The sequence below is a fragment of the Rhinoderma darwinii genome, chromosome 4 (assembly GCF_050947455.1).
Source record: "Rhinoderma darwinii isolate aRhiDar2 chromosome 4, aRhiDar2.hap1, whole genome shotgun sequence".
Lineage (NCBI taxonomy): Eukaryota > Metazoa > Chordata > Amphibia > Anura > Rhinodermatidae > Rhinoderma > Rhinoderma darwinii.
In genome coordinates this window covers 146,934,547-146,959,588 of record NC_134690.1, presented here as the reverse complement: position 1 = coordinate 146,959,588, position 25,042 = coordinate 146,934,547, and the positions used below count along the sequence as shown (strand labels likewise).

The window sequence follows — 25,042 nt, the reverse complement described above, 5'->3', positions numbered from 1 at the left end:
ATATATATATATATATATATATATATATATATATATATTTATTTATTTTTATTTATTATTGATTTTATGTTACCTTTAATAAACATCGTGGCCTTTAATATCCAGTAAGTTTGTCGTCTGATTTTATTTTATTTGGTGTTTTTTTTGGGGTCTGTGCTATCATGGCGGGGCCCCCTAGCTATTTGCTTTGGGGACACATGGTTGCACAAACCCCAGAATGTTATATTTTATTTTAGGTCTTTTGGGGGGAATGTATTTGTCTTTGGTATGTTTTCTTCCTCCCCCTTTCCCTCCTTTTCTCCATATATTTTTAGTTTGGTTCTTATCATGGTGGGGTACCCCATGTAAGCTGTGCAGGTGGCACGAGCCGGTTCCAGATGTTTCAGATTATTCTCTCGTAACTGCTGATTGGACATGGTCAGCTCTGCTGTTGGCATGGGCTGGTTCCAGAACCTTCTATCACCAGGCAGATTCTCTCCTGGCAACAGCTGATTGGACATTTGAATCTTCAAAGGCGGGAAAATGGGCTATAAAACAAGTGGTTCTGTCCTGCTCAAGCAGTCGTTTTGAAGATCTGTACCTACGCCCACCCTCCCTACCTAATGTTTTTATTTTCCTTCTTGTCGCAATCTTTTTTAGAGGGGTTTTGTCACCTAATGCTGGGTTGATTTGTTATTTTATTGGTTTAATACTTGATATTTTTTTCGTTTTCATGATTTCAATATATGGATAGATATATATATATATTTAAATTATTATTGATTTTGTTACCCTTAATAAACATTGTGGCCTTTATTATCCAGTAAGTTTGTCGCCTGAGTTTATTTTTGTTGGTAAGTGGTTTTTGTGGGGTCTGTGCCACCATATATCATATATTTGGTTAGCGCATCTTAGAAAATAAAAGCGGTGATCCCTTTTTGCCTGCATTGTTTGTTGAATGTGCAGACATTAGGAAACATTATGTACATCCACCTCTTTTTATAGGGATATGCATGGGCAAAGCTTTAAAAATAAATAATATCCTAAAATCAACTCCTGGAGACCGAAAATAATTTTAACAATGTTTGAGCTTTACAGGTGGTCTATTTATTAAAGGTATTGTCTCATGAAGATGGGGCATATGGACATCATAGAGGGGGTCCCCTGCTTTGGACTGCCCTCTATGAGCCAGAGCGGAGAGGCACTCTGTATGAGCAACTTCTGTTCTGGTGGACTCAAGAGGTCCATGTTATATATTCACACTCACCATTCATGTCATGCAATACATGTAATACTACATTTGCCCTGCAGCGGTCATTGAAAGGGAAATGCCTGGCTGGCCGAGGCTTTCATGTCAAAGTCAGCTGTTTGCTATGAGGTGCCAGGAGCCGGAACAGCGATGATCAGCTAATTGGCATGGCGCCGCCTATCTGATCCAAGACAACCCCTTTAACCCCTAACCAGATATATGAAGTTTAGTAGTTCTTAAACCTTGCATGTTTTGGTGCTCATATATCTAATTCTGAAATTCTTAGCAGGCAGGCCTAATAGACACGCTTATTCTCAAGCATAGCTCAATTTTCATCATCTGGTGTTTTCTGACAGTGATTACTCTGACAGAATTTTTTTTATTTCTATTTTTTTATTTTTTTTATTTTTCTTTTCAACATCCAGCTGGTGAATGAACAACAAGAAAGCAGGCCTCTTCTCAGTCCATCTATTGATGACTTTCTTTGTGAAACCAAATCAGAAGCAAAGGCCAGGCCAGTAACTTCAAATACAGCAGGTAATTGTATACTGTAATCAACTCTCGTCTCGATAGAGTCATCTCTTTTGGCAGCCTTTACTCCATCTGAAAGAGGAAAAAGCAGCTTGTATAAAATTGGAATCATGATTTTTAAAATAGAGTGTTTCTGTTCCACTGAAAGACTGCAATTGTGTGATAATTCAGACATTATAACGTTTTTATTCTCTTTCATACAAAGAGTAAGCCACAGCTCGTTGGTCCAGTCATTTCATTTTTTTTCCTATTTCCAGCTGGCTTTTCAGAAAGATAAAACAAGAGTTGCTTGGCGTCTGGAATAAAAAAAAGTCAGGGCCCAGATACAGTACAATGTATCTGCTTTAGCAAGTTCTTACTTGTTAGCCTGATGACAGCTAAAAGCCAGAGACATTTGGGTTCACATATTAAGTTTTAGAGGAAGTTTTTCTCTTACCTTTTTATTTGGAAACATTGGGAACAAACCAGAGTGGATTGAAATGTAAAGTTTCTTAGTCTTAAGCTGGCCATACACTTATGATTGTTCATCCGACAACTATTCCTCCCGACTTCCCCATACACATGTACGCTCGGCCGAGTCCCCCTAAATGGGGAGAGGGAAATAAGTCACTGCCTCTGGCAGTGGCTTATCACCCTTCGGGAACAAGTGTATGTTGAAATACAAATGCAGATTTTGGGGAAAGGTTGTAAAACACCCTCTTAGGCCTCATGCACACAAACGTATTTTTTCCTCCCGTAAATACTGGCGCAAATACGGGTCCTTGGTCACACGTATTGGACCCATATTGCACCAGTATTTACGGACCTGTGCACGTAAATACGGGTCCGGTGTCACCAGTATTCCACACGTATTTACGGGCACGTTTTCGCTGCAAAATTGCACTGCACTAATCGGCAGCCCTTCTCTCTATCAGAGCAGGATAGAGAGAAGGGGCAGCCCTTTCCGCAGTAAAAGTAAAAGAAATTCATACTTACCTAGCCGTTGTCTTGGTGACACGTCCCTCTTTCGTCATCTAGCCCGACCTCCCTGGATGACGTGTCATTCTATGTGACAGCTGCAGCCTGTGATTGGCTGCAGCGGTCACATGGGATGAAATGTCATCCTGGGAGGCCGGACTGGAGGAAGAAGCAGGGAGCTCTGGGTAAGTATGAACTTCTATTTTTTTTACACATTGATCTATATTGTGATCGAAAGTCACTGTCCAGGGTGCTGAAAGAGTTACTGCCGATCGTTTAACTCTTTCAGCACCCTGGACAGTGACTATCCCCTGACGTCGCCTAGCAACGCTCCCGTAATTACGGGTGCACACACGTAGTCACCTGTAATTACGGGAGCCCCATAGACGTCCATGGGCCTGCCCGTGCCGTAATTACGGCCTGAAATACGACATGTTCTATATTTTTCAACGGCACGGGCACCTTCCCGTAAGCATACGGGGAGCTAACCGCGGCCAATAGAAGTCCATGGGCCCGTAATTATGGGCCGTAATTACGGCCCGTGATTATGGGCTTTTTTACGTTTGTGCATGGGGTCAGCCAGTCCTAATGAATTTGGCAGGTTCAGCCAACTTTAATCTAATGTGGTATCCAATCTTTATTTTTTTATTTAAAGGGGTTTTCCTGCTGAATACATTTATGGCATAGCCATGGGATATATCAAAGATGTCTGATAGATGACGGTCCCACCTATCAAGCAAAGGCAATCGGTGCTTAACTGCTTCTATAACTCCCATAGACTTCAATGGAGGGTGCTGCGCACATGCACCGCCACTTTCCATTTAGTCTCCTCCTGGGTGTGGCCACCAGAGTGCACATACTTGCACATAGTTGGGAACCTCACCAATCAGACACTTATGGCAAATCCTGTGGAAAAGTAGGATAAACAACCAGGAGAGCCACTTACGAAAACATGTGAACTTGACCAAAAGATCATATTGACTATATAAATTATAACAGCAAAAAAAGAGAAAGCTTTAATTCCTCAGTGTAAGGGACTAGATTCGGGGTGCATAAATACTGACAGCACATCGTCAATACATGCCACCAGCAGCACTGTAGACTGGGTGGTGTAAAATACTGGTTTCCACTGGAGTAAAGAGCTCCAAAGTGGTAACCTGCTGCCTTTAGTTTCTGTTGTCAGGTAATAGCCTAAAAACATTTGGACGCTGCCTATTCCTCAGAGCACATAAAAAAAACATGATTCATTATGGAGTTCGAAAGACTTAAAAGTGAGCTCAATGACAGTCAACAATTTTATCTTACTACATTTTAAAATAAAGCCTTTTAAAAAACAGTAACTACCTACTCTTAGCAATTGTGGGGTCATAGTTGAAATTAGGGGAATCCTCTTCAAATATTCCTTACATGTGAGTCTTGCAACATACTTTATTATTATAAAATGCATGTTTAAAATTCTTTCTTTCTAATTTTTGTCTGCATGTTCCACATATAAATAGTAGCGTATTGAGACAGAAAACATTTTTAAAAAGTACTACGGAGAAACAAGCAAAGGGGCAATGTTGAAGTGTGGGCTCAAGATCATTCTTATCTTGCAGTCCAACATTCCGCCTTGACTTTTTTGGCATTGTCAGCTTATTTTATCATCCTTAGTCGAATTGAAGTACTCCTACAAGACCTGGCCCCTTGTTTTAGAAGTAAGCGTAGCCCACAAAATATATGAAAACCTGATTAAATGTAATTTCAGGCTTCTGTAACCTATTGGGTTGAATGTATGTTACAAAATGTATATAAAGTTAACTTTGAGCTGCATTTGGCATAATTACAGAAAAAAATATATATTCAGCTTTTAGTCTGCTCCAGCCAATCACTAGATGCAGAAATGATGTCAGAAAGTATAACAAAAAACTGTTGTGGTTAGTGAATGGTGAAATCGGTCACACGCCAGTATGGCACGTTCCATCTTTAAGCAATGCAAACAGAGACCTGTGAGGGTCCGTGGACAGGTGGCACTAGAGTGGCAGGGGATTAAAAAGTAAATATGGACTTCTTTTGCATTAAGTTATACTATGTCAAGCTAAAAGGTAATTTTTTAAAAAGTCCTGGAAAATTCCTTTAAATGTAACAATATACAATAAAGATTTCATCTGTTTAAAATTCCATTATGAAAATACTTGTCAAATAATTTATGTTGTGCATCTTGTAATGTGTGCAGTCGTAGTTTACAGCCAGCTTGTAATGGATTACCAGGAGCTTCAATGTTCTCTAGTAAGAATGATAATAGAGAAGTATGTAAAACCTCATTCAGTAGTTCTAGGGATAAAATCACTAAAGGGTGTCTTTAGTTTACATATTTTCTGACAAGTAGGCATGTATTATAACATAACGCAGGGGGTGGTCCTTCAGCTAGGGCAAGGTCCACACTTCACTGAGTTCAAGACCCACCAGGGCCAAGGTGAACCAGCCCTAAGCTAATATCCAGGATCCCTTCATTCAGGACTTTGAGTAGTAGTATGAAAAATTCTGCATTTTATTTATTTGAAGGGAACCTGTCACCAGCATTTCACCAGCTGGCTGCTGCTGTTAAAATTATTTGACGTTATCCCTTCTCCTAGACTCCTGCTCCGATTGTATATAGCAGTCTGCAAAGATTTTGCGCCTTCGTTTTAGTCTCGTTCGTTCCTCTTCTTATGCCCACCCACTGCTGAAAACTGACCTGCCCTGAATGCCAAAATCCTTGTCTGAGATCATATCATGTATGGCCTGACACCCTTCCCTGCTTCGTCTGGGACTCAAATCTAGTTACTGCGCATTCGCCACTATGGTGTCCCGTTGTTGCGTATGCACCAGGAAAGGACATCGATGCACATGCGTGAGATTTCATGTGTACTGGGGGGAGACGAGGAGCTGTCAATCAAAAGTAAGAAGTTGGGGTAAACTCAGAAAGGCTTGAGAAATGAAGATATGACTCTTTTATGCTCATACGGCACAGGAACAGTAAAAAACTGAATACTAAAAGGTACAGAGCCTGCTTAGAAGATAATTATAAGTTACATACAAATAATTTTTCAACCCCTTCCACCAGGTATTGCTGGTTTAATAGGTGAAATGCTGGTGACAGGTTCCCTTTAACTAAGTATCCTCATCCAACAATAATAAATGAGAATATGTTCCCAGATGTAATTTTGTACTTCTGATGCACAAATTGCCCAGAAATCACTGTTATTCTACAGCACAGCAAACTAGAAGCCGGACTTAGTCCCATTGGGATTTGGTATATAGAGCTGTTTCGTACTGACATGGTAAAATAAGCTTAGTTTTGCTAACACGGATGGAATTGTACAAGTTTAGTTTGCATGAATTAATAATAACTGTACTATGTAATCACACAATTATTTTACTGAAATTTACTGCACAGCAACTTCCCTGTTGACCAAGACCAGCTGTTTCAGTGTCTGGAAGAATGTGTTACATTTACTTTTAGAATATCAGACACAATTGGATGCCAAGATTCGCCCAGACTCCAGATGGATTTGTACATGTTCTGTGGCAGATATCGGATCTTTGCATCTAAACGCTATCAGTTTAATAATAAACAACATTAGTGTTCAGGAAAATGAAATATAGTCAATTGATTTATATTGTTAGTTTGATTAGAATATATTGCATTTATACTGTATAAAATATGGAATGAGTCCAATAGAAAATACATTGGTAAGTACATGGTAAGGAGTAGTTAATGTAACAAATGTACTTGCATTATAAATGTACAAAGCTTGGCATTGTACAACAGTTTACTTATATTGAGACAGTAAAGTAATTTTTCTATAGGTTTTACATTTGTACAAGGGTTTAGTTAAAACCTGCGAATAGCTGAAGACTCAGTTTTGGCTGGAGAGTAGATATTACCACCAACACCACCAATACTACCAAGATAGAGAATGAGGAGTTGATTCTGCCCATGCAATAAACCCATGCCAAGGATGGGTCTCTTAACCATGTCTCAGTACCACTGGGACTGAAGAAGAGCAGGTCCTGAATATCTCAGCCTAGAAGTACACTTCTATGTGCAGAATGGACAGAGATGTACAAGCTTTGAGAGGACCAGGCTGTACCCCCCCCCCCCCCCCCAACAGTTCCTACCAGAGAAATACAGAGCCAAGACAAAGTGTTTTTTTGAATGTTGTGCCCTTTCTCAACTCCTGCCTATGCTGTCTTAAGATCAGCTAAGTATTATGCATATCTGAAGAGAAGCACTGTACAAGAACCTAAGGTGTTTACATTGAAAAATAGCCTGGTTTTGGAGACTTTTACTAAATAAATTTACTTACATTTTACTAAATTAATTTACTAAATTACTAAATGGACAAAATTAGTCAAGACTTTTAGGGAATTTGAAATGAGAATCAAACAATTGGCAGAATTATGTCATCTTTTAAAATAACCAATATAGACTAATGAGAAGCATTGAATAAAACCATAAGTGCTAAATAGTTTACAAATAAAAATATATAATTGACGAGAATTATTTTGCTTGGTGAAATTTAACAAACATTAACATTTTATCTCCAGTTTTATCTCCAGGACTAGATCTTCTTGATTTGAGTGAACCAATTCCACCTACTCAGAGTAAAGGGAAAAAGTCAGAATCATCTCTAAAGGGTGAACCTTCTAAAGGACAATCCATTAAAAAGAAGGCAGATGAATCCGACCTCATTAAATCTGAGGCAGAAAGAAGCACAAAGTCTTTAAAAATTCCAGAAAAATCTTCCTTGGATTTAGGTAATGATTACAGTGCATTAGACAGACATGTAGTCACCAATACTTAGAAAAATGATGAAATATTTGCACATAGAATCTTGACATATAGGCCACAATTTCTACTAATGCAGCAGCCTTAATATATGTCTAAGCATCTAACAGTTCGCTTTTAGGCAGGTTATATCCACATACTGTATAATAAGTCAATTTAAGAGGGAACTCCTACAAAAACGTTTTTTTATTGCATTAGTTTAGTTATTAGAAAGTCTTTCAGACTCCAAAATAAATAACATTAATAAAAAATTTTTACCAGTGCTTTTGCATATCTTGAATATGCATGGAAACAAATGCTGCAAGGAGCTGGTTAGACAGTCAGATCCTTAAAGGGGTTGTCCTAAGATTAAAAGTTCCATAGATAGTGAATGGAGTGGCAGTGCGTATGTGTGAACTGCTGCTCCATTCATTCGGAGGAATGGGACCCTTGTTCTCGTGATCGGTGGGGGTCCCAGTGGTCAGGCCCCCACCCATCAGCATGTTATCACCTATCCTGTGGTTCGGAGATAACTTTTAATATTGGGACAACCCCTTGAAGGCAGTCATACACATTAGATGTATGTCGACCGATGTGTTATTTGTTATGAGAACAATTGCATGCCCGGCCTGTATCATTTACAACACTAGTGAAAGGCTATAGATAAATAGTGATACATGCCACCAACATACCACTTCTGGACACTGGTGGCCCAGTGAATATGGCATTGGTTCAGAGTACCAAAGCGTGGATTGGTGTTAAAACCAGGGGACTTGATATCTCCCCGCTTTTTATATATATATAGCTCAATATATTACTTAAACCAAAAAAATAAAAAAATAATATAAATAATAATAAATAAAACTATATATATATATATTTATATTTATAGTTTTATTTATTTATTACTATTTTAAAAAATTTTGGGTTTAAGTAATATATTGGGATAATCCTGAAATGCATAGTTATTCATCTCCATTTATGCCCAAAGCAAAATTCAAAATTCTGTTGGTGTCTTTTTATCTCACTAGCTTTGAGACCTTACTATTACAGAAATCGTATGCTTTACTTGTTTATTGCAATATTTTATACATCTTATAACATATGGCTGGCGCTGGATAGTTGTGCAGTGTATTGCCTGGTGCCACATTGTTACTTATCTGTAACCGCAGTACTGCACAATTTTCTACTCAACTGAACTATTCAGTCGAAACCATCATAACATTGTTATGGATCTATGACTATCAACTGATCTATGGAGTTTGACTGTTGTAGGATACAATATATGCAGTAGACTACAGCTATTCCCTTAAACATCGCAAATGTTTTGATTCAAACACATCGGGGAAGATTTACTATTCTAAATGCACCAATATTCTGTCTTAAATTAAGCTAGAATTTTGGCATACCTCATGTGCGCCACATTTATGTTTTAAACAAATTTGTTTTACATGCTCAACAAGGGGGTGTAACTTAGTGGGGAATGGGGTGTGGTCTAGGAAGAAGGAGGCATGGCTTAAAAGCGAGACCGTGCGCAAAATTTTTTCACAAACTAAGCCAGCCAAGAAGGGGTATAAAAAGGAGAAAAGTGTCTAACATGTCTAGCAAGGTGCACCAAATTTATCATACAGCGTGTGTCACCTTGATGTATACAGTTTTAGTAAATCTACCCCATGTTGTGACTCATGATAGTTTATGGGCCATTACTAAATACTCTGGCTCTGAAGTCATATCAATATTCAGCAGAAGTCATCTAGTCCTGTTCCTGGATTATGACGTGAATGGTAATTGACAATCTTCCAATGCTCGTGCTGATTTTCATAAATATTGAAGTTCCTTATATATATTGTACATAACAATTTACATGTTATTCTAGGACCAACAGTTGCACATGCCCTCTTAACACCCCATAAGTGCCCCCTACTAAAGCCTAGTAGCGTATGGGCAGTTGAACTTTTGTTGTAGTTTAGAAGAGGATTTTTTTTATGACGGGTTCCTGGGTTGTACCTTCATACTATGGTCTACTAGCACAGTATTCAATACATCTACAAATTATAGCAAGTCTGGTGTTTGTTTTCATAATGCATTTATACGTTTCTATATTAATAATACATCACTGTATATCAGCTTTGCTCTTTGCTACGTAAAATAAAAGAAGTTGTCTTTATTTGTCTTTTGTGTGAAAATCTCTTGCTTCCTTTTAGTCCACATTCAGACACAGTTGGAGAAATGGGGTGATGGGTATTTTCGAGGAGATAAAAGCAGCGATGGTCATCGGGTTCTGGAAAGAAAATTATCATCCAAGGCATCTTCTAAAGAGCTCATATGGTAAATTATATGTGCGCTAATGGAAGAAAAAGTATATCTTGAAGCTTTAAAATAATAGGTTGTAGATGCAAACCACTCATTTTATTTTCAATTAATGTTTTCCAAACCAGTGAATCATTCAAATCAGACTTTTTTGTGACTTTTAAAAGAAACAAATAGTTTGTACAACATTGGTATAAAAGGTAAACAATTTAATATTTACTTGATTCACCCCTTAAGGACGCAGCCTAGTTTTGGCCTTAAGGCTCAGAGCCCATTTTTCAAATCTGACATATTTCACTTTATGTGGTAATAACGTCGGAATGCTTAAACCTACCCAAGCGATTCTGAGATTGTTTTCTCGTGACACATTGGGCTTCATGTTCGTGGTAAAATTTGGTCGATATATTCAGTGTTTATTGGTGAAAAATTGCAAAATGTAGAGAAAATTTTGAAAAAATTGCATTTTTCAGAATTTAAATGCATCTGCTTGTAAAACAGACGGTTATACCACCCAAAATAGTTACTAGTTCACATTTCCCATATGTCCCATATGTCCCATATGTCCCAGATTGGCATCGTTTTTTTGAACATTCTTTTATTTTTCTTGGACGTTACAAGGCTTAGAACATAAACAGCAATTTCTCATATTTTTAAGAAAATTTCAAAAGCCTTTTTTTTAAGGTACCTCTTGAGTTCTGAAGTGGCTTTGTGGGGCCTATGTATTAGAAACCCTGATAAAACACCCCATTTTAAAAACTAGACCCCTCAAAGTATTCAAAACAGCAGTTAGAAAGTTTTTTAACCCTTCAGGCATTTCACAGGAATTAAAGCAAAGTGGAGGTGAAATTTGCAAATTTCTTTTTTCTTGCTGAATTTCAATTTTATTCATTTTTTTTTCTGTAACACAGAAGGTTTTACCAGAGAAACACTACTAAATATGTATTGTCCAGATTCTGCAGTTTTTAGAAATGTCCCACATGTGGCCCTACTGCGCTCGTGGACTAAAACACAAGCCCTAGAAGCAAAGAAGCACCTAGTGCATTTTGACACCTCTTTTTTATTAGAATATATTTTAGGCAGCATGCCAGGTTTGAAGAGGTGTTGAGGTGTCAAAACAATAGGAATCCCCCAATAGTGACCCCATTTTGGAAACTACACCCCTCAAGGAATTCATTTAGGGTTGTTGTTACCATTTTGACCGCACAGTTTTTTCACAGCACGTATTTGAATTGGGCTCTGAAATGAAAAAAAATTCATTTTTTCCAATAAAATGTCATTTGTGATCAAAATTTCTTATTTTCACAGGGAACAAAATACCCCATTTTGTTTCCCAATTTGTCCTTAGTGTGGCAATACCCCATTTGTGGTGATAAACTGCCGTTTGGGCCCATGGGAGGGCTCAGAAGGAAAGGAGCGCTATATGTTTGTTGGAGTCCAGATTTTGTTGGCTTGGTTTTCGGGTGCCATGTCGCATTTGCAGAGCCTCAGAGGTATCAAAGCAATGGAAACCCACCAAAAGTGACCCCATTTTGGAAACTACACCCCTCAAGGAATTCATTTATGGTTGTTGTTAGCATTTTGACCACACAGTTTTTTCACAGCACCTATTTCAATTGGGCTGTGACATTAAAAAAATGACATTTTTTCCAATAAGATGTAATTTTTTACCAAAATTTCTTATTTTCACAGGGAACAAAATACTCAATTTTGTTGCCCAATTTCTCCTGAGTGCATCAATACCCCATTTGTGGCAATAAACTGCAGTTTGGGCCCATGGGAGGCCTCAGAAGGGAAGGAGCGCTGTGTGTTCTTTGGAGTACAGATTTTGGTTTGTTTGGTTTTCGGGTGCCATGTCGCATTTGCAGAGCCCCAGAGGTATCAAAGCAATAGAAACCCACCAGAAGTGACCCCATTTTGGAAACTACACCCCTCAAGGAATTCATTTATGGGTAATGTGACCATTTAGACTCCATAGTTTCTTCACAGAACTTATTTGAATTGGGCTGGGAATTAAAAAAATATATATTTTTTCCAATAATATGTCATTTTAGCTCAAAAATTCTTATTTTCACAAGAAATAAAATACTCCATTTTGTTGCCCAATTTGTCCTGAGTGCGGCAATACCCCATTTGTGGTGATAAACTGCCGTTTGGGCCCATGGGAGGGCTCAGAAGGAAAGGAGCGCTGTGTGTTCTTTGGAGTACAGATTTTGCTGGATTGGTTTTCGGGTGCCATGTCGCATTTGCAGAGCCCCAGAGGTATCAAAGCAATAGAAACCCACCACAAATGACCCCATTTTTGAAACTACACCCCTCAAGGAATTCATTTATGGGTGTTGTGACCATTTTGACCCCATAGTTTTTTCACAGAACTTATTTGAATTGGGCTGGGAATGAAAACAAAATTATTTTTTTCAAATAATATGTAGTTTTGGCTGAAAATTTCTTATTTTCACAAGAAACAAAATACCCCATTCTGTTGCGCAATTTGTTCTGAGTGCCGCAATACCCCATTTGTTGTGATAAACTGCCGTTTGGGCCCATGGGAGGGCTCAGAAGGAAAGGACCACCATTTGGCCTACTGGGGATTTTCTAGTGCAAAGTCATGTATGCAGAAGCCCCTGAGGTACCAGTACAGTTGAAACCCGCAAGAAGTGACCCCGTTTTAAAAACTACACCCTTAAGGCATTCATCTAGAGGTGTAGTGAGCATTTTGACCGGAGACCTACACCCCATAAACTGTAATGTGGGTTCTCCCGGGTATGGCAATACCCTACATGTGGCTGTTATCAGCTGCCTGGACACACAGCAGGGCCCAGAGGGGAAAGACGAGGGGGGATAAGCTGTGTGGAGTGCATCAGGGTAAGTAAAATTGGGGTAAATTATAAACCAAGGGATGTATGATAAATTTTAAAACACTTTCATACAGAGCTCTGGTTATTCGGGACACGTGTCACATTGATATATTGTGTCATCCATTATCGCCCTCTTATAGCAGACTTTGCACCTGTTTTGACTTTTTCCCTTCTTGCCAGTTTGGGGAACTTCTCCTGGAAAGTGTTGCCGCCCTGGTACGATGCGTGTGGCCCCGCTTCCAGAAGTACTGGGTGAACCCCCTTCTTGGTCCCTAAAGATTAGGTTCTTGATAATCACCTCTTGAAATTCCAGGAAAGTTCCCGTCTGGCCTGCACATCGACGTAGCATGTACGCATTGTACAAAGCCATCTGTATGATGTGCCCGGCCAGCTTCTTATACCACACCGCATGGCGCTGTAGGGCTTCAGGGCTTGATCTTACAAGTCCATCCCTCCCATGTACCTATTGTAGTCCAGGATGCAGTCTGGTTTGGGGGTGGCCTTTCCTTCATATATCCTAAACCTGTAGGTATACCCTGATGCACTCTCGCAGCTTATATATCTTCACGCCATACCTTGCCCTCTTACCCGGCAGGTACTCGCGGAATTGAACCCTCCCTTTAAAATGTACCAGGGACTCATCAATAGAAATACACTTCTCGGGGGTGTATGCTTGGAAAAACCGGGCACTGGAACGGTCTAATAGGGGTCTCCGTTTATACAAACGGTCAAAACTGGGGTCATCTCGGGGTGGGCACGGCTCATTATCAGTATAATGTAAGAAGCGAAGTATTGCCTCATTTATTTATTTTTTTAGGTTCCAGTTCAGTTCTGAAGTTGCTTTGAGGGGCCCATATATTAGACACCCCTATCAAATACCCCATTTTAGAAACTAGACCCCTCAAAGTATTCACAACAGCATTTAGAAAGTTTATGAACCCTTTAGGTGTTTCACAAAAATTTAGAGCAAAGTAGAGGTGAAATGTACGTTTTTTTTTTGTCAGAAAATCCTCTTTATACCATTTTTTTTATAACACAAAAGGATTTATCAGAGAAACGCAACTTAATACGTATTGCCCAGATTCTGCAGTTTTGAGAAATATCCCACATGTGGCCCTAGTGCAGTAATGGACTGAAGCACCGGCCTCCGAAGCAAAGGAGCACTTAGTGGATTTTGAAGCCTCTTTTTTATTAGGCACCATGTCCGGTTTGAAGAGGTCTTGTGGTGCCAAAACATTGGGAACCCCCCAAAAGTGACCCCAATTTGGAAACTAGACCCCTTGAGGAATCCATTGTAGTTTTCTTGGGGTGCATGCGGCTTTTTGATCCGTTTTTATTCTATTTTTAGGTGGCGTGGTGACTAAAAAACAGCAATTGTACGATTGTATTTTTTTTTGTTTTTTTTTTACAGCGTTCACCGTGCGCTATAAATGACATATTCACTTTATTCTGCGGGGCGATACGATTACGGCGATACCAGATGTTTATAGGTTTTTTTTATGTCTTATGGCGTTTGCACAATAAAATACGTTTTGTAAACAATCATTCACTTTTTGTGTTCCCTTATTCTAAGAGCCAGAACTTTTTTATTTTTCAATCAATAAAGCCGTGCGAGGACTTATTTTTTGCGTAACGAACTGTAGTTTCGATCAGTACCATTTTTAGGTACATGCGACTTTTTGATCTCTTTTTATTCCATTTTTTGGGAGGTGAAGTGACCAAAGAATTGTGATTGTGGTACGGTTTATTATTATTTTATTTTACGGCGTTCACCGTGCGGGATAAATAATGAAATAATTTTGTAGTTCAGGCCGTTACGGACGCGGCGATACCAATTATGTATAGTTTATTTGTTTGTTTATATATTTTTATTAATAATAAAGGACTGATAAGGGAAAAAGAGGGGATTTTTACTTTTAATACTTTTAAATCTTTTATTTTCTTATTTTTACACATCTTTTTTTAACTTTTTTTTTACTTTATTACTTTGTCCCACTAGGGGACATGAGGGCAGGAGGCCCTGATCGCTATTCTAATACACTGCACTACATGCGTAGTGCAGTGTATTAGAACTGTCAGCTACTCACTGACAGCAAGCATAGTGGGTCCTGACGTTGTCAGGACCCACTAGGCTTCCGTCTATGGCATAGCCGGACGCCATTGTTTGGTGTCCGGTTGCCATAGTCACCATCGCCGGCCGCTATCGCGTAGCAGGCCGGCGATGGCAGCTTAACCCCTAAAAAGCCGCGATCTCTATAGAACGCGGCTTTTAAGGGGTTAATCAGCGGGGACACAGCGATCGGTCCCCGCTGTAGGAGCTGTGACAGCTGCTGAACAAGACAGCAGCGTCACAGCTCCTGTATGTGTCGGGAGGACGGCCGAAACGGCCGTTACTCCCGGGACGTACTATTACGGCATGGAGCGCGAACGATACAGCTGCCATGACGTAATAGTACGTCAAGGAGCGGGAAGGGGTTAAAAGTAGGATAATCTTGTTTCTCTTAGAGCCATACTATTCACAATAATGTGTTCATGGCTCTTTTGCCAGGTCTGCGGATGGTAGATCACAAGCTGATCCCCCTAGAAGCAGGAATAATACACTGGAAAGTGAACAAGCTTCTGACCTCGAATTAGTACCTGCTGTAAAAGTAAGTATGAGTTTTAATGTGTGATCTGAATCCCAAATCTTCTACTTGGGGGAGAGAATCAATTAATTTGTGTAGGGGAAGTGGTTTTTATGGGGTGTTTTCCTTAAAGGGGTTTTCCACCTTCTGACTACTATCCAGTGGAAAAGTCATCAGTATATCATCAGTGTGGGATCGACACCCGCCCCCGCACTGTTAAGCCGCCCAGGTGGTCTGCGGGCACCGGATGTTATGGCACATAATGCTATGTACGGAGCCGGAAGCACTTATCTCAGTACATAGCATAGCGGCCATGCGGTACAACTGCAGGTCTGCTCCTAATTCACTTGAATAGGAGCAGAGCTACACTACTACAGCTCGGCCGCTATTCCGTGGCCGGAGCGAACTGCTTCTGGCATGTACGACCGGTGCACAGAGGCACCGGACCAGCTGATCTGTACGGGGATCGGGTGTCGGACCCCCACAGATCATGTACTGATGACCTAACGGATAGGTCATCAGTTGTCTGCAGGTGGAATACCCCATTAATCTTTAATAAAATGTATGCTCACCAATTAACAGCATTTACAGTTTATTTAATTTAGGTTTGTAAATCCAAATAATCCAGATTGTAGTATAGCCCAATGTTGCATTTACAATCCCACTGGCTGCTGTTAGAAACTTTCTACAAGCATGTTGACAGACACATTCAAATGACAGCTAAAGGTCGGGTTCCCACGTAGCGTAGACACTGCAGATTTTCTGCAACAGAATTCTGTGCAGTATACACAGTAGCAGCAAAGTGAATGAGATTTCAAAAATCTCTTGCCCATGGTGTTGAAAAAACGCAGAAAAATCGTGCAGAAAGTGTTCTGCGGTGCGACTTTCAATGGGGGTTATAAATTCTGAAACATTTGTTCTTTTGCGGGTTTTTACTGAATTTACGTTGGAAATCTGCAGGTGTACATATACTTTGCTATAATCAATGTTTACCAGTAAATCCGCAGGTAAAACCACTGAGAAAAAAATGCAGCGTTTCCACAGAAATATGCTCAGAAAAAACGCACAATTTGGTTCCGATTTCTGTGACAGATTTATCTGAGTTTTTTTTTTTTTTTTTAATTCCATTGTGGATTTTCTGTTGCAGAAAATCTGCAGCGTATCCTGTGTGTGGGAACATACCCTTAGGGCACATTCAGACGTGGCGGAATGGCTGTGGAATTCCGCTGTGGACAGTCCGCAGTGGAATTCTCCAGCGGACGTTTTTTACATTTGTTTCTATACATTTTTAGGAAAGTTAGTTCAGACGTTGCAGAAAACTCTGCTGCGGACCATAGGCTGCGGTGCGGAACTTTCAGCTTGCACTGTCTGTTGCGGAGAAGAAGCAGAATTTCACTGTGTATTTCAGCCTTTGCAATGCAAAAACTGAAATCTGTGGCAAGTCCGCTGTGTTTTCTGCAACATCTGAATTACCTGTCAAATATGCAAATGTTGGTGCAGATTCGTTGCGTAATTGCCCCAAATCTGCACCAACATTTGCAGCGGAAAAACTCTGCCACGTCTGACCATGCCCTAACTGAGAACTTATAATTCAGTCAGACTAGACAATGCATAGTATAAAAACTACACTACCCAGCGAGCAAATCATCAGAGCATGCTCTGTACTGGCACTGAGCCATCAAGCAATCGTGAGAGATTTCAGAACTGAAGCCTAAAGAATTGTCAGTTCAGCTCTGCACTATAATAGATGCTATAACTCAGAGGAAGATATGTAAAGCAATGCATTTGTGAAATTACTCAATTGTATTTGTCAATACTTTCTATATGTAAACTTTAAAATGGTGCAAATAGATAACCATACTTAAAGTGGTTGCCAGTCCCTAAAAATTGATGGCCTATTCTCAGGATATGCCATCAATATCTGATCGGTCGGGGTCTGACTCCCGGGACTCCCGCCGATCAGCTGTTTTGAAGGTGAAGGGGCCGCAGCGCTTGTATGAGCACTGCTTCCCTTTCATTCTCGTCACTTGCTCACTGTGAAGCGCCAACATGGCAGTAGCGGTGGTTCACAGTATTACAACCATCTCTCATTGAAGTGAATGGGGGAAGGCTGTAATACTGTGAACCACCGCTACAAGTGTGTGCACGATTCACAGTGTGAGCTGTAAGGGAAATGAAGGGGAAGCAGTGCTCGTATGAGTGCTGCGGCCCCTTCAAAACAACTGATTCAAAACAGCAGGGGTCACGGGAGTTGGATGCCCACCCATCAGCTATTGATGGCTAGGCCATACATTTTTAGGGACTGGGCAACCCCTTTAATTTTAGTATTTTCAAAGCTATATATCATAAGAAAATATACAAAATTACAGTACAGTATGTAGTGCAGTTGCTCAATCTTACAGGATAACTTTTTCTTGCTGACTTGCAGCTTGCTATCACTAGTAAACACATAGAGGGAGATTTATTAAAACTGGTGTTTCATACACCAGTATTAATAAACAATTTGTTCAAGTAAAATGCAACACATTTATTAAGAAGCAAAGGCCTTCTAATAAATGTGTCACATTTTTCGGCTGCCTGTGCTTCACAACTGTGGCGTAATGACTGTGGCCATGTGCCATTCATTCCTCCATCAGACATAAAATTAAAAAATTGTAACTCACCTCACTGCTCCTCTTCCTCAGGCTCCCTCATCATGTTGCGTCACATACAAACTCCTGACGCTGCCCGGCGTCAGTACCTTGTATGAGCTGCAACATGCTGATGGAGCGTGTGTGGACCTAGAGACCCATTGTTGAAAAGCGGAGCGTGGGGTCAGTAATATATACATATTTTTTCATTTTAATAGTCCGAGGTCGATGGGGAAGGGAGGGATAGTCTGATTGGGGAGGGGATGCGGGTCATAGCACGGGCCTCTATCTTGCTACACCCCATAGAGTAAAATCTATGAAAGCTAGGAGCTGGCATAGATCTCCGCTATATTTCACTCAACTAATGGGCAGGTTAAATGACCTAGGTTAGAGGTATCTTCTGGTAACATATTCCCTTTGAAAAACATGTGGTGTACATTATGAGTGAGGGCCGCCATTAGGGCAGTAGAACTAGTACTACTGAAAGTGGCCCGATGCAGCCTGTTAAAATATGTAGCTTGTTTGATTATCAGGCATATCATGAAACAAAATGGGCTCCAAATGGAGGAGTAGAGTGAGGAGAGGACAGTGAAGCCTCATCTGCTACTGATTCTAGAGGATCTTCGTTTCTGCAGTGATAACTGAGCTCAACATTTGAGATAATTGTTGGCTTTTTCTCTTTTTCATTATTTTAATTTATGTAAAGCTATATCTAATGTTAATACACTCAGAGTAAAGCTAGTAATGTCACTAAGATATTATTATCAAAAAGGGGTTAAAAATCAAGCCTGTTAACTGTAGGCCAGTTATGCCGAATTTACATCCCGATTTTGCCATACGTTTAACATATAGGCTGGAAAAAGCTCCCGAAATGTACGTTAACCATAGACTGTGACAGACGTCTAACAGTGGCATCCGTCACCACGATGCTATTATGTCATTCGTATAACGTCTACGTCTTGAGCTTTTTATGAAATATGTTTAGCAAAAGAATTACTCGGCACACCAGATTGGAGTGCAATTCTTAAGTCTTTTTTATTTATATGCCAATATGCATGTGCGACGTTTCAGTCAAGTTATGACCTTCATCAAGCACTCGTTTGCAGATTATGGCTAGAATGGAATATTAGCATTAAGGTATTGCGGCTGACCGCATATAGGACGATGCAATACCTTAACGCCAATATTCCATTCTAGCCACAATCTATAAATAATAAAGACTGAAGAATTTCAATCCAATCTGGTGTGCCGAGTACTGCTTTTGCTAAACATATTGGATTGGCTAAACATATTGGATTGGTCCCTACTCATGCACCCACTACCACCTAGTGCTGTCCGAACCCCTGACAACTTTTTATGAAATACGTTGGAACGGATGCAATAATAGCCTATAGGCAAGGATGTCATGGTTAGGCCTATGTCATAGGCATTTGTCCCCATAAGATATTATAGCATCTGTTTAACGTATATGTGGTGAAAAATCTCATGATGTATACGTTTTCCATACAGTGGCATCTGATCCATAGGCTCCCAGGTTAAAAAAAACATATAGCATGCAGTATATTTTTTAACAGGATGCCATTGTATAAAATAGTGTAGTCTACTATGCTATTCAATATACCTTAATGCGGTATGCTTACGTATACCAGCCCGACGGAGGCCAAAAAGCTATTGGAACCCAACGGACATGTTTATCATGTTCAGATTTAGCGAGCACCAACTTGATAAATGGCACGCTATGCTAATTATGTAATGCACTGTTCTTATACACTTATGAAAACATGATTACAGTACGGGACAGTAGTTCCACGCAGAGGCAGGGACTCCTAGCATCGTACATCACTATGATGCTAGGAGCCCGGCTCCCTAAACTGTGTTCGGTCCGGGTCTTCCGACCGAAATACGTTCCGTACATTACGGATGTAACATGGTCGTGTGAATCCAGCCTAAGTATTAAAGAGAACCTTTCACCTGCCCATACATGTGCAGCTGAGTGCACATGTATGGACATGTAATAGGCACTGCTGCACAAACCTAGTAAAATAATCCTCCGTTATTTAGATATCGGTGCCGTTATATTTGGCGCCCGATATGTAAATAACCCCCTAACGTGTCAATAGGGCGTTTCTTTATTTCTAAATGGCATGGGGGCGTGCTACTTATCGCACTGACACTGTCCAATCAGCTACGAACAGTGTGAGAGTGGCTTGTGCTGTGTGATCTCTCTCGCGAGATCACATAGTTTTGTTATTCAGGACAGTAAACTGAACTTAAGCAACCAGGGCCAGACAGCTGCTGCCAAAGCTAATAAAATCATGGGATGCATCAAAAGAGGTATAGATGCACATAAAAAGATATAGTTTTTCCTCTACACCAACTACTAGTCAAACCTCACATGAAATATAGTGTACAATTTTGGGCCCATGTGATTAAGTAGAATGTAGCTGAACTTGAGCAGCTGCAGAGGAGGGTGACCAAGGTAATGAAGTGAATTGCTGGATTGCAGTACCAAGGAAGATTATCAAACATGGGCTTATTCAGTTTGAAAAAAAAATGGCTTAGGGGTGAGCTAATTACAATGTACAGATATTTGAATGGACAGTACAGAGATCTTTCTAATTATCATTTTACACCTAGGCCTGTCACCATGACTAAGGGGCAATCTTTATGTCTAGATGAATAAAGGCCATACTTACTGATACAAGGGCAGGTTAAAACACCAGTTCCCAGCAGGATACAGACAAGCCACAATAGCTACATGGAGGTAGATAGCACACGTCCAAAACACTGGGTAACAGCCACTCTCACACCTACTATTCATGAGGGGGGTGACTGCTTAGTATTATCATTGCATACAGATAAGGCTTCAAAAAGGTGCCAAACACACAGTTACGTGCAGGGCCGGCTCCAGGTCTATGTAGGCCCTTGGGCGACACCGACTTAGTAAGCCTGTTTGCGGGGGAACTCACGGCGGCAGTGAAATGGCAAAAAACGTCACTTTGTGCCCCCATATAGACGTTAGGCCATGTTTATGCCCCATATAGAGGTTAGGCCCCCCATAAATGTAGTGCCCTCTGTAGGTAGTGCGACACAGCCCCCCGCCCTGTTAGTGCCATGCAGCCCCCCAGGTAGTGCCACACAGCCCCCCCTCCCAGGTAGTGTCACACAGCCCTCACCTCCCAGGTAGTGCCACACAGCCCCCCTCCCAGGTTGTGCCACACAGCCACCTCCTCCCAGGTAGTGCACACAGCCCCCTCCTCCCAGGTAGTGCTACACAGCCCCCTCCTCCCAGGTAGTGCCACACAGCCCCCCTCCCGATGCTCTGGCTGGGGATTCCGCTTCAGGAGAAACCCCTGTCATCACTGTCCACAGATGGACAGTGTTGTCAGGGGCAGCCACGGAGCCATAGTCCCGGACAGAGCACTACTAGCACTCTGCCTGGGACTCCTGCTCTGCTCCTGACATCACTGTCCATATATGGATAGTGATGTCCAGAGCAGAGCTGAAGTCCCGGGCAGAGCGCTAGTAAAGGCTTTGCTCCGGTACTCCAGCTCTGGGGAAGCCCCTGACATCACTGTCCATATACGATATGTATAGATCAGCAGCACAGGATAAATTTTTCAAGAGGGTGCACGTCTCCTGGGTCACAGTCCGAGTGACCCCTCAGTCAAGATAAAGAAGAAATGGAGACAGCACTACCAAATTTTCAAAGTGAAGATCCTTTTATTCCACGGTGCAACGTTTCAGCTCAATACGAGCCTTTCTCAAGCATATACGGTTAGTCCATATACGGTTAGTAATGTCAGGGATAACCCCAGAGCCAAAGTCCCAGGCAGAGTGCTACTAGCACTCTGCCTGGGACACTGCTCTGCTCCTGACAACACTGTTTATATATGGACAGTGATGTCAGGGGCTTCCCCAGAGACGGAGTCCCGAGCAGAGCCGCTTCTAGCGCTCTGCCTGGGACTCCTATTTCCTCCTGACATCACTGTCCACATATGGACAGTGATGTCAGGGGCTTCCCCAGAGACAGAGTCCCGGGGCAGAGCCGCTTGTAGTGCTCTGCCTGGGACTCCTTCTCTCCCTCTGATAACACTGTCCATATATGGACAGTTTTGTTATTGGCTTCCTAAGAGACGGAGTGCCGGAGCAGAGCCGCTAGCGCTCTGCCTGGGACTCCTTCTCTCCTTCTGACATCACTGTCTCTATATGGAAAGTGATGTCTGGGGTTTCCCCAGAGACGGAGTCCCGAGCAGAGCCGCTTCTAGCGCTCTGCCTGGGACTCCTATTTCCTCCTGACATCACTGTCTACATATGGACAGTGATGCCGTGACGACAGCAGCGTCAGCACCCGGCAGCCGAGTGGGCCCCCAAGGATAGTAGGCCCTGGCACTTGCCTGGGTTCGCTGGGTGCTGACGCTGGCCCTGGTTATGTGTAGTGCAACATGCTGGCTTACAGCCTATTAGTAATGCCCCTACAATTAGATCAGGTGGGCTGCACATACCTTCTAAGTTTACCACACACAGTACTTACACCCTATTCTCCCCAACAAGGCCAGGCTACATCCTGCAAAAATAATAAACATGATAAAAATAAGGTATTAGTTACAATTTTGACTAAATCATCTTGCAAGTCCCTATAAATTTATTTAAAATAACATAAAAAGGCTATACTTACATACTTCTCCCTTTATGCAGTATTGCGGCTTGTCTGCATCCTGCTGGGTACTGATGTTTTAACCTACCCCTGTAAGTATGGCCTTTTTATGTGATTTTAAGTAAATTTTATCCCATTTTCTGTGATTTAAAAAACGGTTCCACCATCATCATCATAGATGGGGATTCTTGAATCTTGAATCTGGAAGAAAATGGAGAAGTAAGCTGTCACTGGTTCTGTCATTGAGGCCAATGTTTGAGTGTGTTATGCGGCCATTGGGCACTGAAGGCATTATTTACCTGGGTATAGCAATCAGATCGTATGTTTAATTTTTAAAAGGGTCACTGAAAAATTAGAGCTGAAATCTGTTAGTTGTAATGGGTAACCTCCACTTTTCCTTTGCACCAGTTTTGATAAACCTCCCACTATGTGGGCACTGTATGCACTATTTATATTGACAAATATGAAACCCTCGACAATTTGGCACTATTTATCTAGAGACTGTACAGTACTATTCATTTTGCATTGACACCGCGGAGTGCTCAAAGTTTACAGCAGTTTATTGCTTAGCTATATCTTTAAAATTAGAAGAATATGAAAAGAACTCACCTGAATAACGTTCCATGTTCTCCAGTTGGTTCTTCAGGTATCTTTGAAGGGACTTGTGGATCCATATATATATATATATATATATATATATATATAATTTTTTTCACTACACTAAGAAATATCCGAATGATACCAATTATAAAGACAGTATAGAATGGACAAGAGATGTTTTAGGGTCAATGCACACAATGCGTATTATGTACGGTTTTGCCGCGCATATTTGCGTGCGGCAAAACGATTGAGTAATACAGTACCAGCATAGGCAATGAGATTCCAGGGAATCTCATGTCTACACTATGGTATTTTTCAGGACGTAAATTGATCGTGGTGCATATTTTCAAAACCGCGGCATGTCAATTTATCCCGCGATTCCGCTTGCGAATTCTATCTCCCTAGTTATGCCGAAATATGCAGCAAAACACGCAAAATGAAAACGGGAAGACGTAAAAATCACACTGAAAAACACATAAAAAATGCACATTCGAGTGCGTTTTTTTGCTGCGAATTTCTTGCGGTTTTGTTGCCTATATTCCACAACAAAATACGCAATGTGTGCATGTAGACTTAGGATACTCCTTATATTCCAGGAGGTTACTGGTGCTGCATAACAAGCTGTGGGTATGTCCAAGAAAAGTATGGCTTAGAAAACATATTTGCATACTCATTGCCATTTTTATGTTGCCGTCCCAATCTTACATTCAAGCAGTAATTCACAAGCTCTATTCTTGCAAGCTGCATCCCCTTGCCGCTCTATCATGGAAAGCGACAGGTTAATGGCGGGCCAGTCTTGACAAGTCAGAAACACCTAGCGTGAATATAGAATGACAGTTGTCGAGACAACACAATCAGCCTCCTGTCGTGTTACATAGTAAATGAGTGCCTGACATCTCTATTCTTGATTCTGTACTTCTGAAGTTCTCCCAAATTAGAATTTAAATGTAATGGATCTTATGCTTCCCGTGGCTCCTCATTTGGAAATTACATTGTTTATATGAGCTGCATGAAAATGCTAAGATAATGCCCCAATCCCACTTTCCTTCATATATACACCTTTTGAATAGTTTCAGTATATGGAAGTATCTGAAGGCAATAATGTTCCACAGAAATATTTGCTATATCATTTTTAGAATATAATGTTTAAAGGGGTTGTCCACTTTCTGAAAACTGATGATCCACCGGATAGGTCATCAGTATATGTTCGATGCGTATCCGACACCCGGACCCCTCACCGATCCGGCACTCCGGCTGCCTCCGGGCGCCCGACGATGTTTCCGGAATCAGATGTCTCCGATCAAAGAATAGCGGTCAAGCTGCAAGTGAATAGGAGCAGAGCTGCAGTTCTGTCGAACGGCCACTATGCAGTGGTCGGAGCCATCTGCTTCCGGCTCCAACTACTGCATCCCGTTCCAAACATCCAGTGCACGGAGGCAGCTGGAGTTGCGTATACGTGCGGGGTCCGGATGTCGGACATGCCCCGATCATATACTGATGATCTATCCAGGGAATAGGTCATCAGTTTTCAGAAAGTGGACATCTTCTTTATGGGTACTAAAGGAATAGACCTGGCGTCACATTAAAATCATAAAAATACACATGCAGGTTATTTGTTTACACATCTTTATAACACCAATGGTTATTTGCATGTTTCTTGATGTACTTTATTACAATTTGGATTGGTTTTATTTGATTTCATAGGGCAATTAGTTATATGTAAGGTATCAGTAAGTTTTTAACTTATCATTCTGCAAAAGCTTACAGTAAGTTTAGTGATAAACTGTAATAAAAGCACATTGAAGAGGTTTTCCGGAACTAAATGACCTATCCTTAGGATAGTCCATGAATGTTTGGT

The 25,042-nt window shown here is 41.0% G+C and overlaps 1 protein-coding gene across 3 annotated transcripts in view; it reads left to right on the top strand.

The window, feature by feature from the left end:
- PEX5L (peroxisomal biogenesis factor 5 like) overlaps window positions 1-25,042 on the top strand; it is a 286,049-nt gene that overhangs the window by 207,468 nt on the left and 53,539 nt on the right. For all 3 annotated transcript variants that reach the window (XM_075861664.1, XM_075861663.1, XM_075861662.1), the window contains 4 exons: window positions 1,654-1,765; window positions 7,289-7,498; window positions 9,713-9,836; window positions 15,222-15,321. In XM_075861664.1, coding sequence (XP_075717779.1) covers window positions 1,654-1,765; window positions 7,289-7,498; window positions 9,713-9,836; window positions 15,222-15,321 — 546 coding nt within the window. The remainder of the gene's footprint in view (window positions 1-1,653; window positions 1,766-7,288; window positions 7,499-9,712; window positions 9,837-15,221; window positions 15,322-25,042) is intronic.